Raw genomic sequence first — 14,601 nt, forward strand, 5'->3', positions numbered from 1 at the left:
CAGTGGGATAGGCAAAAATTAAACCCGATTGGTCCCAACGTGGTCCTGAGTGGAGAAGCAGCTAATTACCCGTTATGAGTCAATCATAAAACTGTTATTATATCAGATAAATGGATGACTGGGTATTGTGAGAAATTTCTTAGATATGATATGACAAAAACAATTTACTAGTATATTTGATAAAATAAGTTCGATCATACTTAGTGAATCAGTTTTAGTTATTGCACTTAAACACTCAATATGAAGACATATCTCGAAAACAACATCGATGACTCCAATTTGTTTCGCTTAAAATTCCGAAATAAGTATACTATAATGGTTTACTTTTTGTAGATTGTTATTTGGATGGAGAGTTGTCTTATTGGCACTCACACCACATCTTCCTATATCTATCTAAGTAATCTATCTTTATGCAAAATTTCAATGATTTATTATTAGAAGACCAAGTATGAATAGTGTGATTACCCTTTAATCTCAGCCATCTACTCTATTTTCTGGTCCCATACTGCTGTCTGCTTATATATACGGATGATTAGCATACTAAAAATTAAAGTCTTTTGTTTAATAGCCTGAACAAAAATAAAAACCCGATTTCTAAAATATGAGGCTAGCACGCTAACCACTACACCTCCACATTAAATAGGATTCCAACTTTAGATCGTCGCATTTAGCTTGTATAAACAACGTCAAAATTATACCATCGCATTTCAGCGTACCCACCAACGCACGTCAGCATTTTAACAACAAGTAAATTAGCATCACAATGTCACCATCGCACTTCAGCGTGATAACCAACGCACTTCAGCGTGACCATCGCGGTTCAGAGTCCAACATATATACCAGATATAACCCCGAATAAGTACACATTACATAACAAAAACGCATTACAAAAAGTATCATCAGGTCAAATTAACAAGAAAGTGCGATTTGAAAGTACTCGAAGTTACTGACAGCTAGTTAAAAGCCAAAAACAATTCGTAATAAAAAAATCATGTATCAGAGAATAAAATCATCTAAAACATATCCCAGGGATTAAGTATTTTAACGTCATGGACAGTCAAAGAACGCATTACTTGTGCAATGCCAAAAATAAATGTACCAACAGGCAGTAGGATACATGTAGTTAGAAGTAAACCTATTTATAGACAAAAATGAACGTGAGTGTGTTTATTTAAATATCATTTGAAAAGAATACAAATTTAGTTATGTTTTAATTTGCTGATGACAAAATTGATATTAGTGTCAATGTAAACTATATTCAAAGATCTAATTACAAAATTGTAAAGATAACCTTTATCAATAAGTTTGTTTAGCGGTTCGATTATTTTACATGGGTCATATAGTGATTTCCGCGCTTTTAATACACTATTACCTTACATTTATATTTGAGATACGGGTAAACCGTTTGCAATAAGCTTTCTACAGGTACAGCGAAATTTACTAATCAAATCTTTCAATTGTATCTATGAAATATTTAGTAAATGTAAAACTTTTAATTAGTACCAGCTGTTTTATAATTATTTATATAATATCAATGAACTTATCAACAACTATTATCGTTTGAAATGAATAAAAGTTTATCTGCCATCTGCCATCTACAAAAAAATACTGTTTTTCTTAACTAGTCATCTAGATTGGCACTAATGAAGTCTGACGTCCTTGTATCTTACATTCGTAATGATTAATTACTTTTGTAAGTTAAATGTATATAACTTCTAAGTGGAAAAGAACTTGGCATTAGCTAGACAACAAACATTGTTCTGCTGCAGATTTAACATACAATTCTATTGGATAACACGCCATCACGCAACAAGGAATAATTATACAGTGTTCTGCTGCAGATTTAACAAACAATTCTATTGGATAACACGCCATCACGCAACAAGGAATAATTATACAGTGTTCTGCTGCAGATTTAACAAACAATTGTATTGGGTAACACGCCATCCCGTAACAAGGAATAATTGTACAGTGTTCTGCTGCAGATAATTTCCATTTTTACTTTTGAAGTTATTGGAAATAAAGTTGAAGAATTATTTTCATTTAATTTCAAAATGTTGAGGCAGAAGTATTTTTCGATTTTGTATTTAATTTACACAATATATTCGTGCAAATGTCAGTATTTAGAGAAGTTTGTTGCCCCGATACTGAACAACCAAAACGCGCCACTTGTTGCAATAGTCGATACGACGAACATTAGTGCGCATATTGTCCGGTCTATCGAAAGGCCGCTTATGGACATTATCAACACAACGATATCGTGCAAAATAAACGAAGAACTAAAAAAAGACATAGTTTCCGGTCAAGTGTTGAGTGACGTAAATAGTCAGCTCGAAACCTTACAACACAAGATTGACAAACATATTGGAGATAACCAGGTCAAACTGACCGACGTTAAACAGGACATTGTGTCATTACGGATAGACACAGAAGAGACCATTTCACATGAACGTGATGCAATCCTTGAACAGAAAAAGGATATGGCTAAGCTGGTCGATAATCTCAAGACAGATCATGATGAAAAGAACAAAAAATTATCTAGCAATGTTGTTTTAATGCAATCAGAAGTACAAAAGAAAGTTGACGAACATATTGGAGATAGCCGAGACGAATTTACTTTACTTAAACAGGACATTGCGACATTAAGGAAAGAAATGGAGATTGTCAATACTGCGAACAAAAATCTGGATGAAAAAGTGAGGAATTTAACCACCAATATAGAAATCATACAATCAGAATTTAGGGAAACCATACTGCCTGTGGATAACAATGCGTCAATTTTAGTAGAGACACTGGTAAAACACTCCAATAGATTGGATGCGCTCCATTCAAATATCCAAGACTTTTCTGGAAAAACAAGCGCAATACAGAGTGATATCAATAAAGTTATATCTACAGCTAACATTAATAATGGATTATTAGGAGGTCATGAATCTAAACTGGTCGACTTAAATGCTAAATTCAACGCCATGAACTCACGAGGTAAGTTTTCTAGGCAATATACAATTAAATGTACTTTTAAAACATTCTTTAAAAGTGTGGACACAGATCAGTTTGGATAGTTTTGGTTTGATTAGAGTTACATGAGGGGGGATGGGACCTTTATCGGGACTCTGGAATCGGGTGTTTTTAAGCTCGGGATTTTGGGATTGACCCTTCCGGGATCCGGAAATTCTTTTTTTCGGATTTCGGGACGGCGGGATTTACTTTATTTAAATTCGGGATTTCGTGTTTTTAAGCCCTGGATCAGGGCCCCTCCTATCCCCCCTCTTACATTGCAGTTTGTTTTACCTTGCTGAAAACTTTTCTCCGGTAATTAATTTATGTTTATGACCCTCACCATTTTTTCCCCGAGCATCTTCTTAGTTGTTCTCATAGTTTCCGATTTTAAACTGTGTCTATAGCGAGAGAGAAATTGGATAAATAGCAAAAACTTAGAATTAGAATAGTTTTCCGTCGAACCATATTTGTATAAAATTTTTAAAACTATTGCGGCGATTTTCAGTATGAGTCCTTTGTAAACTTTGTGAGAGTAGTAGCAATATTTTGTCACCTTGATATTCATTTATGATTCAGTTTGGCAATAACAACTGCAAATTAAATATGTCATCCCCTTATCATCATAAGTGCAATATTTCATTTAACTGTTTAAGAAGATGTTTTGAGAACTATGTATGCATGGTATTTGTATACATACTTATTTCTCTTGCTTTTATGTTCATCCTTGCCCAATGGTGCAAGTGTTAGTGGGCATATGAGTTTTGGCCATTGATAAAATTACTGTGGTACAAAGACTGTCAACGGATCATTCCTGCAATAATCAAAACAATTTTAGACAATCACAAAATTTGCATTTCTAAATTCAGATTCTCAAATCGTACTCCTACATCATTTGTTTTCTGGTGGAGTGTTGTCTTATTGACAATCCAATTACACCTTGTCATCTTTATTTCTTAATGAATTGAAACATTATTGTTCCAGTAGGCAAGAACGATTTTGTAGATGATTAAACAGTAGGCAAGAACGATTTTGTAGATGATTAAATGCGAAAAATTATGTACCGGTATAAGACAATACTTCGAACTATGGTCTAGGTGAACTAATATACTATTATGCAGTATATTGTCTTGTTAAATTTTCATTCTTCCTGCCTTGACTCCGAAGGCCTGATTAAAGTGATGCAAGGGGTTTCTTTTCAAATAACAAAATGTATTCTTTTCAAATATGTTTTTCTTTTCATGATTATTCATTTTTTTAAGAAGTCAATAAGGATTGATTGTGTAGACTTCAAGATTTATTAAACTCGAACTATAGCACATTACTGATTTGTAAATGATTTTATTATGAACAATATTTTTTGAGAGCTCATGTCCCCACTTTGCGTCTGTAGTTGTCGTAATCATTGGCGTCATCGTTAACTTTTTCAAGGATCTTCTCCTCTGAAGCTGCTGGGCTAATTACATTCAAACTTCAACTGATGTACCTGATCCTATCTAGTTTATAAAATGTATCCACAATTATGTTCTATTATCATACATGGCCGTCATAACTAAAAATAAAATAGAATAGGCAAATGCAGTTTTTGACTTATATCTCAAAAACGAAAGCATTAAGAGCAAATCTGACACCGGATGAACACGTTTTAATAGGCCAGGATCAAATCAGCATTACAATTTTAAGACAAACCGAACAACCCGATGTTGGGTTGCTGCGACTAAATTGGTCATATTAAGGAAATTTGGCAGTGTTTGATTATTATCTTGATATTATTGAAGATACAGATAAAATGTGATCAACACAAATGTTCAGCAAGTCAAATGTACAAAAAAGTTTATAACAACAAAAATTGTTAATTGACCCCTTCAGAAATTGTTGCTCTTGACATTTTTACACAATTTGTTCATTATGTTTGCTGACATTGAAAAAAAAAATTTCCTCTCAAACTATTTGGCCCAATACTAATTATCTTGAATGTTCCTAAACTTGGTAAACTGGTTTATAAACTGTATCGGAAGTTTCGATCCATTAACAGACATGGCCTCCATATATAGCTAAAAATTGAACAAAAGGGTCAAATGCAGTTTTTTTTATTTTTTTTATCTCAAAAACTTAAGCAGTTACAGTAAAATGTGAATGGGATTTATAGTGATAAATGGGTCATAATCTCTGTTATGAAGTTTTTAAACAAGTTCGATAACCCATTAATGGGTTACTGTTGGAAGTAATTTATTTTTATTAAATTTTACTGTTTTGTTATTTATATCTTCAATATTATTATATATAAAGAGACATTGTATATTGCAAAAAATGTTCAACTAAGTAAGATCTACAAATACGTCAAATTATCGAACACTCAACTAACTGCTTTAAAAAGAGTTATTGCCCTTGAAACGTTTATTTTTGTTTTTGTTGGCCAAATACTTACAATCTTATTCTGAATTTTCCTTATGTATCTTTGCATCCAAAGTTTCGACCCATTTACAAACAAACCTAAAATAGAACACAGATCTTTTCAAATATGTTTTTCTTTTCATGATTATTCATTTTTTTAAGAAGTCAATAAGGATTGATTGTGTAGACTTCAAGATTTATTAAACTCGAACTATAGCACATTACTGATTTGTAAATGATTTTATTATGAACAATATTTTTTGAGAGCTCATGTCCCCACTTTGCGTCTGTAGTTGTCGTAATCATTGGCGTCATCGTTAACTTTTTCAAGGATCTTCTCCTCTGAAGCTGCTGGGCTAATTACATTCAAACTTCAACTGATGTACCTGATCCTATCTAGTTTATAAAATGTATCCACAATTATGTTCTATTATCATACATGGCCGTCATAACTAAAAATAAAATAGAATAGGCAAATGCAGTTTTTGACTTATATCTCAAAAACGAAAGCATTAAGAGCAAATCTGACACCGGATGAACACGTTTTAATAGGCCAGGATCAAATCAGCATTACAATTTTAAGACAAACCGAACAACCCGATGTTGGGTTGCTGCGACTAAATTGGTCATATTAAGGAAATTTGGCAGTGTTTGATTATTATCTTGATATTATTGAAGATACAGATAAAATGTGATCAACACAAATGTTCAGCAAGTCAAATGTACAAAAAAGTTTATAACAACAAAAATTGTTAATTGACCCCTTCAGAAATTGTTGCTCTTGACATTTTTACACAATTTGTTCATTATGTTTGCTGACATTGAAAAAAAAAATTTCCTCTCAAACTATTTGGCCCAATACTAATTATCTTGAATGTTCCTAAACTTGGTAAACTGGTTTATAAACTGTATCGGAAGTTTCGATCCATTAACAGACATGGCCTCCATATATAGCTAAAAATTGCCACATGCAGTTTGGGCTTTTATCTCAAGAACTATAGCAGTTATAGCAAAGGTTAAAGAGAGTTACAGTGATACCTGGGTCAAGATCTATGTGTAATGAACATAGAGGTCATATGCAGTTGTGACTTTTATATCAAGAACTATAGCAGTTAGAGCAAAAGTTAAAGAGAATTACAGTGATAAATGGGTCACGATCTATGTGTAATGAACATAGAGGTCATATACAGTTTTGGCTTTTATATCAAGAACTATAGCAGTTAGAGCAAAGGTTAAAGAGAGTTACAGTGATAAATGGGTCACGATCTACGTGTAATGAACATAGGGGTCGTATGCAGTTTGAGCTTTTATCTCAAGAACTATAGCAGTTATAGCAAAAGTTAAAGAGAGTTACAGTGTTAAATGGGTTATGATCTATTTGGAATGAAATTTCCAGATAAGCTCGACAACTAATTGTTGGATTACTGTTGGAAATAGTTTTGTATTAATTAGATTTTACTATTTTTTGTTATTTTCTTTAAGGTGGTACCTAACACTACAGGGAGATAACTCTGTAAAATCAGCGTAACGTTTTAAATACGTTGTGTTGTAAAAGGAATATTAAGTTTCTCAGTGATCAAAATAGGTGTTTGGCAAACTGCTATATAACCAGTGTATTTTTTCTGACAAAACGCTTGGTTCAAAATTTTTGATTTTTTTATATTTTTGTTAAAAGGTCAAAGTAAATACTTTGACAAAATTTTATGACAATTAATTATAAACTACGGGGCGCCGAATGGGACTCTTGTGGTTTTGTACAAAATTCAATTCTGTCATAACAAAATCATTTTTGTCTTACAAAACTATGTGCTACAGACTTGTTTTGTGAGAACTTCAATTTTGTGATGACAAAATTCATTTGTGTAGACAAAATTCATTTTTGTCATGACAAAATTCATTTTTGTAGACAAAATTCATATTTGTCATGACAAAAGTCAATTTTGTCTACAAGGTATGCAAATATAAACATATTTGCATACAAAATTGACTTTTGTTACCTGATATGGAAATTAAATCACAAAAGTCAATTGTGTAAGGTAAGATTCAATTTTGTGAGACAAAATTGACTTTTGTGAGACAAATTTGACTTTTGTGAGACAAAATTCAATTTTGTCATTTTGTTGAGACAAAATTCAATTTTGTCATTTTTGTTGAGACAAAAGTCAATTTTGATTATTTTGTTGAGACAAAAGTCAATTTTGTCAATTTTGTTGAGACAAAAGTCAATTTTGTTAATTTTGTTGAGACAAAAGTCAATTTTGTCAATTTTGTTGAGACAAAAGTCAATTTTGTCAATTTTGTGACGACAAAATTCATTTTTGTGACGACAAAATTCAATTTTGTAACAACAAAATTGACTTTTATGAGACAAAATTGACTTTCGTGAGACAAAAATCAGTTTTGTTGAGACAAAATTCAATTTTGTTAATTTTGTTGAGACAAAATTCAATTTTGTCAATTTTGTTGAGACAAAATTCATTTTTGTCAATTTTGTTGAGACAAAATTCAATTTTGTTAATTTTGTTGAGACAAAATTCAATTTTGTCAATTTTGTTGAGACAAAATTCAATTTTGTTGAGACAAAAGTCAATTTTGTCTCACATTGTTCAATTTTGTCTCACAAAAGTCAATTTTGTCAATTTTGTCTCACAAAAGTCAATTTTGTGTAACAAAAGTCAATTTTGTGTAACAAAAGTCAATTTTGTGTAACAAAAGTCAATTTTGTGTAACAAAAGTCAATTTTGTGTAACAAAAGTCGATTTTGTATGTAAATTAGTTCACAGAAACCAAACTAAACTAATTTGAATACAAAATTTACTTTTGTCGCTCAATTTTCAAATTAGGTAACACAAGTCAATGCTGTGTAACAAAAATGAATTTTGTCATGACAAAAGTGAATTTTGTCCGCTGATAGATAATTTTGTATGACAAAATTACAAATTTGTAGTATGATACAAATTTTGTTAAACTGAACTCATTTTTGTTGAACAAAAGTCACTTTTGTACATACAAAATTGAATTTTGAGTACAAAACCACAACAGTCCCATTCGGCGCCCCGTATAAACGACCCAAATTAATTTTAGTGAAAGTGTTGGGTACCACCTTAATATTATAATAGATAGAGAGAAAGTATTATTGACAAAAACTGTTCTGCTGAGTAAGATCTACAAATGAGTAAACATGATCATGATAGTTAATTGACCCCTTACAGACTTATTCCCCTTAAAACGTGAATGGAAATTGGGAATATGGTAAAGTGACAACAACCCGACATAAAGATCAGATTAAAATAAATATTTAAAAACAAGGCTTTAGTTTTTAAAATAAGAAAAGGGTCAAATGAAGTTTGAGGCTTTTTTTAATAAAACCAAAAAAGGGAGTAAAGTCAAGGTTAATATTCTAAATTTATATTTTTGTTTATTTTTACTATTTGTTTATTGAAAAGGTACCTTGATATTTTATCAGAGTTTTTTCCCCTTTTATATACTTAATATTGCGCTTACATATAATATTTCGCATAAGATGATATAACTCATTTACAATATATTGTAAAGATCTAGGGTCTATTGATTTAAGGATCTAGGTTGACGACCTTGAAATTGAGGTCGAGGTCATAAGTAAATTAAACGTTCTAGATTTTGATTTTTGTTTGGACTTCGTATGTTTACATGATAAAGCCATGGCACTTTACACTTTATGCATTAGTTGCAAGCAATATATCCTTGCAAAATTAAAAAAAAATCGCTATGTTTGTACTTATTTAATTTAAAGGTGTATAGAATTGTATATTTTAGAATCAGTGTCAAGTAAACAATCAAAATAAGTGACATTTATCAAAACGGAAGTAACAAATTATCTCCTTTATTTTTGAAAAAAAACGTGTTATAAAACCCTATATTTTTAATGACATTTAAAAGCAAATTTTAATATTTTTATGTCAAAGTATATTGTTTCGAGTTGACAGAACTTTAGAATGTTCTCTGAACAATTGGTTTTTAACTATGCTTACTTTTATTTGACTACCTGATAGACTAAACAAAAACATTTAGTAAGCAAGCTCGCATACAATGTTACCCGGGACTCTAGTTGACGGCTACATATTCTGTTTTCTTCAAACTAAGGTACGAGTTTAGATGGATAAACTGTGACATCCCATTTGTCCGACAACCATTATTCTGACAGCCCATTACTCCGACAGCCCACTATTCCGACAGCCCATTACTCCGACAGCTCATTATTCCGACAGCTCTTTATTCCGACGATGCATCTGTCTTAAGTGTTTTGGGAAAATTTCGCTAGAAAGACCAACTGCGTACTTAATATTTGTGGTTGTCTGTTTTGCTTTCGATTAGTCTTCTGATGCGGGATAGTTGTCTCAGTATATTGGAATTGATACACATGCATATTGGAATTGATACACATGCGTATTGTAATTGTTCAGTCCTTACCCTCGTCCCTCTTTCGTTTTACGGGTCTGGGTCTTTTATTTGTCTTTATATTTCGGGGTTTGTGTGTCTACTGTCATTCTCTGCTGTTCTAGTTTGCTCAGATTTTTTTTTTGTCTTGTTCTCTATTCATTTCACTATATCTTCGGTTTTCCCCTTTCGCGTTTCAGGGGAGTGATCTCGAGGTTTCACCGCTATAAACTACAAAGATAAATACAAACTCAAGTCCTATAAAAAAGAAATATGTGCTCCTAAACGATAAGCAATAAACTCAAAAACACCCACCCGTGCGATTTCTTGAATATCATGTTCCGTTATATGAATCTACAAAATACGGAGACAGTACACAGCACTTCCAATAACGAAAGATCTAGTCTGAGAAATGGCACTTAATATATTTGTAGGGGTACAAATTTTATATCCCGAATTTATTTTTAATTTCTTGAAAAACATGCCTCTTTTATAATTCATCGTTGGGGAGAGGGAGAACTGATGAATTACAACAAAACTATTCACGAAAATAAATCCGCTTTAACAGACATGAGCTATGGACGACCACTTAACTACCAGCTACTGACTTGGGATAGGCATATTAAGAAATTGGCGGGGTTTGAAATTAGTTGAAAAGCGCTTAACTCATCAGATCAATACAAAGCACACACACTTTTAACACTTTTAAATACCGGACGTAACAGGCAAAGTACAGATCTGAGAGTATTTGCAGTTATTGACAGCTTTCGTTGCATCTTTCTCATAAACTACATTACAAGGATTTCTGAAATTTGGTTTCAGGATTTATATAGGCATGATATTTCATCTATACAATGTGATGCTTTTTCAGGCTCACATCTGAACTACTTCCTGTTTACCGAAATATTTGGGCGGGGTATCATCAGTGAGCAGTAGCTCGCACTTTCACTTGTCCTTGATTTATTCATGTTAAAGACCCTGTAATTTAGAAAATTAAATATTCTATTCTGATCTATTCTATATACATAGTTCGAATTAAGTATGTATAAAGTATTCGATCTACTTATGTAATATATACAGAGTTATATATAAAAATATGTTATAGCATATACGTAATCATTCAGAGACATTTTACTCTACCCTGATACCCTGATAATTGATAAATGTCGGATTAATCGGATGTCGGATTATTATGCTGTCGGAGCAATTGGTTTTCGAAATATAGTGTTGTCGGACTGATGGGTTGTCGAACCAATAGGCTATCGGATTATTGCGCTGTCGGACTAATGTGCTGTCGGAATAATGGCGTGTAAACACAATATTGTAGAACTATTATATTTTTGATTTGTAAAACTTGTTAATGTGTAAAACTCAGATATACTGCACAGCTCATATCTATTCCTAACTTAAGGGGCGTTTCCTGGATTCTGAAAGGGGTGCTACATGTACTCTATAAAATTTAAAAATATCATCGTTTGTAGCGAGACTTTAAATGTAACGTTGTCCAATTCAAGGATGATCCTATTCGCCCCCTCCAAAAAAAAATAATTAAAAATTAAGATAATATCCGCCATCTGACTTGAGTTTAACCAAAGTGAATTAATTAAACACTTTGTACAAACATCGTAGTTTCAAAATAAGGGAAAACACTATTGTTGGTGTTTTAATGTCACTTTTCAGCGCCATATTTCGGCTGTTTTGTGGCGCCCATTTTAGTTAGTAGAGGGAGCCAATGTGTCCGGAGAAAGCCACACACCTTTGAAAGGAAAACTGACAGTGCTAATCGATTAATACTCGAAAACCCCCGTACGGGCGGATATTGCCCTCAAACCCTCAGTGTTGACTGTCTAGCCTAGTGATTACAGTAGAAGAACTACTTAGACTTTTTGTCAAACGAGGCCTCTGATGAAAATCAGAAAGGTTTCTCCTACCTTTTTTATCTAAACTGGGACATAATATTTTTTTTTATTTTGCGCACACAATGTAATTGAAAATCTTAAATTAGTGTTTTACAGGCAAAAAAGATAATAACGATTTTTAATAGTCTCTGCCAAACAAATAAACCATGTATTTAAGAATATTCAAATACATAAAATATGATTTGAATAAGTTTAAGACTCAATACATTTAGGGTCGGGGGAGGGGTTAAAGATTGGGAAGAGAATCGTTCTTTCTGTTTATCTAACATTTTAAATTTATGTACTAATATGTTTCTCGGTTCATCTTTCCCTAAGCATAATATCACTAAGGAAAGAAAAGCAATTAATCTTTACTCAATAACATCGATTTGAAAGTACAATATGTCAAAGTATTAATAGTCACTTATTTCAAAAAAAATATTATGATTAAATTTAACAGAAACGTTCGAAAAAAATTACAATTAAAAATAGCAAATAATATAAAAATTTAGGTAGAAGTCTAATATAAAAAAAATATGAATAATTTAAAACTTACCAACCTCTACTATATAAAGGCTCATTTCCCCCTTGCTATACTCTACATGAAACATTCCTCTATGTGGATTGCGGAATATCGTTTGCATATTTCTAAAACGTTCATATAAGTTAATGGCGTCATGTGTTAACACAGTAATTGGCCAATCAAATCGGTATATTGGATTAATTTGCAAGGCTCGCCTTGTGTGACCCTTTAACCAGAACTCCTACGTCGTTCGGGTTAATCAGGGTCACCCGAGCCGTGCAGATTAAATCCAATATACCGACTTGCTTGGTCAATATTAACTATAACAAAATTGCAATACACATTTAAAAAAAGTAACATTTCACATTTATCAAGCTGAAATGTAAAAATACATGCAAAAGATGTAGAAAATACATGTTACAAATTAAGAAATAACATTTTAAAAATTAAGAAACTGCATGTAACAAATTAAGAAATTGCATTCAAAAATGGAATAATTATGGCGGATATTCCCTTTTGTAGCAATAAACCATAGTGATGGTTTATAAGTATACACATACATTAATTTACTGTACAAACATGGGTTACATATTTATAACTTCTTTACTTTAAATATTATATAAAATCTATATTGATAACAAAATAAATGAGTTTCACAAAATGCAATTGCTTCTTTGGTAATAGAAATATAGTCAGTTGGTAAGCAAAGATATTATGTATGATTTTTCAGGGAAAAACATGTCACACATGTCGTATACTATTGTTTTTAATATCAGATGTTTTATAAGATAAATAAAATTGTTTTCATAATATTCAATTTTTTTTTTCAGTGGCCATGACAGCTCATATTTCATCAGCTTCAACGTTGTCCGGTATAATAAAGTTCGACAACGTCATATTCAGCGTTGGTATCAACAACCTACCATCATTTAAAAGTACTGGGAAGTTTGTGGTGGAGAAGGAGGGACTTTACACGATATCGGTAGCAATCTTCTCCGATACCAATGGTGCTCAATACAAAATTTATCTGAATGATAATGTAATATCGTACACAAGTATTGCTTATAACAGTAGTCCTGATACTGAAATGGTCCATACCGGTACTGTTGTTGTAGTAAGACAGTTACGTCCTAATGATAGTCTGTGGGTATACTTTCCTGGTAACTATTTTGTATATGGCGGATTCTCGTCGATATTAACGATTGTAAAAATCAAATAAAACATTGACTCACATCTTAAGCAAAACCATGTTCTCCCTATAGACAAAAAACTGATTGTTATTCTTCCATCACATTTATGCGAATTACAACACAAAACTTATAACAATCGCTATATCAAATAAGATATAGGGTGTTCAATGAAATAGTGACATATATGTCATGCTATATGGAATTAAATATTTCTTATTAAAAACAAAAGGAAAAAGAGAATTGTTTTGGGATATTTATATAGGGTAAGATTGTTGTCACATGTTAACTGTTTTTTTTATTCATTTTGAATGTTTTGTGTAGTGCTTTCCTTTGATATTTTTCATATTTATCTGTATTTTGCTGTGTAGCAAGTCTGACGTGTTTTTTTTGAGAAACTACATTTTTTTTTATGTTGTTTCAAAATACTATGTTTAGTTATTACTTTTATTTAACGTAAGTTTTTAATTCCATGAATGGTCTCCACAAAATCTGTAGTGTAGCAGAATAGCTACAAGGCCCCAACTTTTCATATAATACACTTGTGTATACTAAATAGTTTTTTTTTTTTTTTTTTTTTTTATTGTTTTGGAAAATCACTTAATAGGCTTAGATTCAACATATTTTTTTCTTTCTAAATCCTAGCTTTCTCCGTCGAGTGCAATGTAACAATTTACCTAGCAGTCACTCACATAGGTCTTTTGATTTGAAGTCTGAATTTTGATCATAACATTGAGGTAAAGGTTTTTCTGGATCACATTGTAAAATTTATATTTTTTTTTGTGTAATGTTATTATAACACAGACTTTAAAACTTTACGTAAAACCTGCAATTTTTGTCCAATATTTTCCATTTCAATTAAGTTTTAAATCGTCTTACCACAAAACACCACAGTAATCATGCCTCAATGTTTTCTGCAATAAATCATAAATAATTTCTAGCGAATTTTTATTTGCCTGAAACTTTTCTGACGCTGTGAAGTTTACATTAGACTAGTTGCGTTTGGTGTGAAACTCGGTTGAAAGTACGAGGGAGTGGATACGCCGCTGGTCGTTAGTTTCAGTTGATAGCCTAATAAACTGTATAAGATTCAAGATTTGTGACCCTTATAAACTGTATAAGATTCAAGATTTGTGACCCTAATAAACTGTATAAGATTCAAGATTTGTGACCCTATTAAACTGTA

The 14,601-nt window shown here is 31.8% G+C and overlaps 1 protein-coding gene across 1 annotated transcript; it reads left to right on the plus strand.

Annotated features, from left to right (window-relative positions):
• The first annotated feature begins 1,854 nt into the window (after positions 1-1,854).
• LOC134727815 (uncharacterized) lies at positions 1,855-13,447 on the plus strand. The gene is made up of 2 exons (XM_063592207.1): positions 1,855-2,982; positions 13,059-13,447. Exons 1-2 carry the CDS (start codon positions 2,055-2,057, stop codon positions 13,445-13,447), a joined length of 1,317 nt encoding a protein of 438 aa, XP_063448277.1. The 5' UTR covers positions 1,855-2,054.
• The last annotated feature ends 1,154 nt before the right edge of the window (positions 13,448-14,601 follow it).

Source organism: Mytilus trossulus, chromosome 8, assembly GCF_036588685.1.
Source record: "Mytilus trossulus isolate FHL-02 chromosome 8, PNRI_Mtr1.1.1.hap1, whole genome shotgun sequence".
Lineage (NCBI taxonomy): Eukaryota > Metazoa > Mollusca > Bivalvia > Mytilida > Mytilidae > Mytilus > Mytilus trossulus.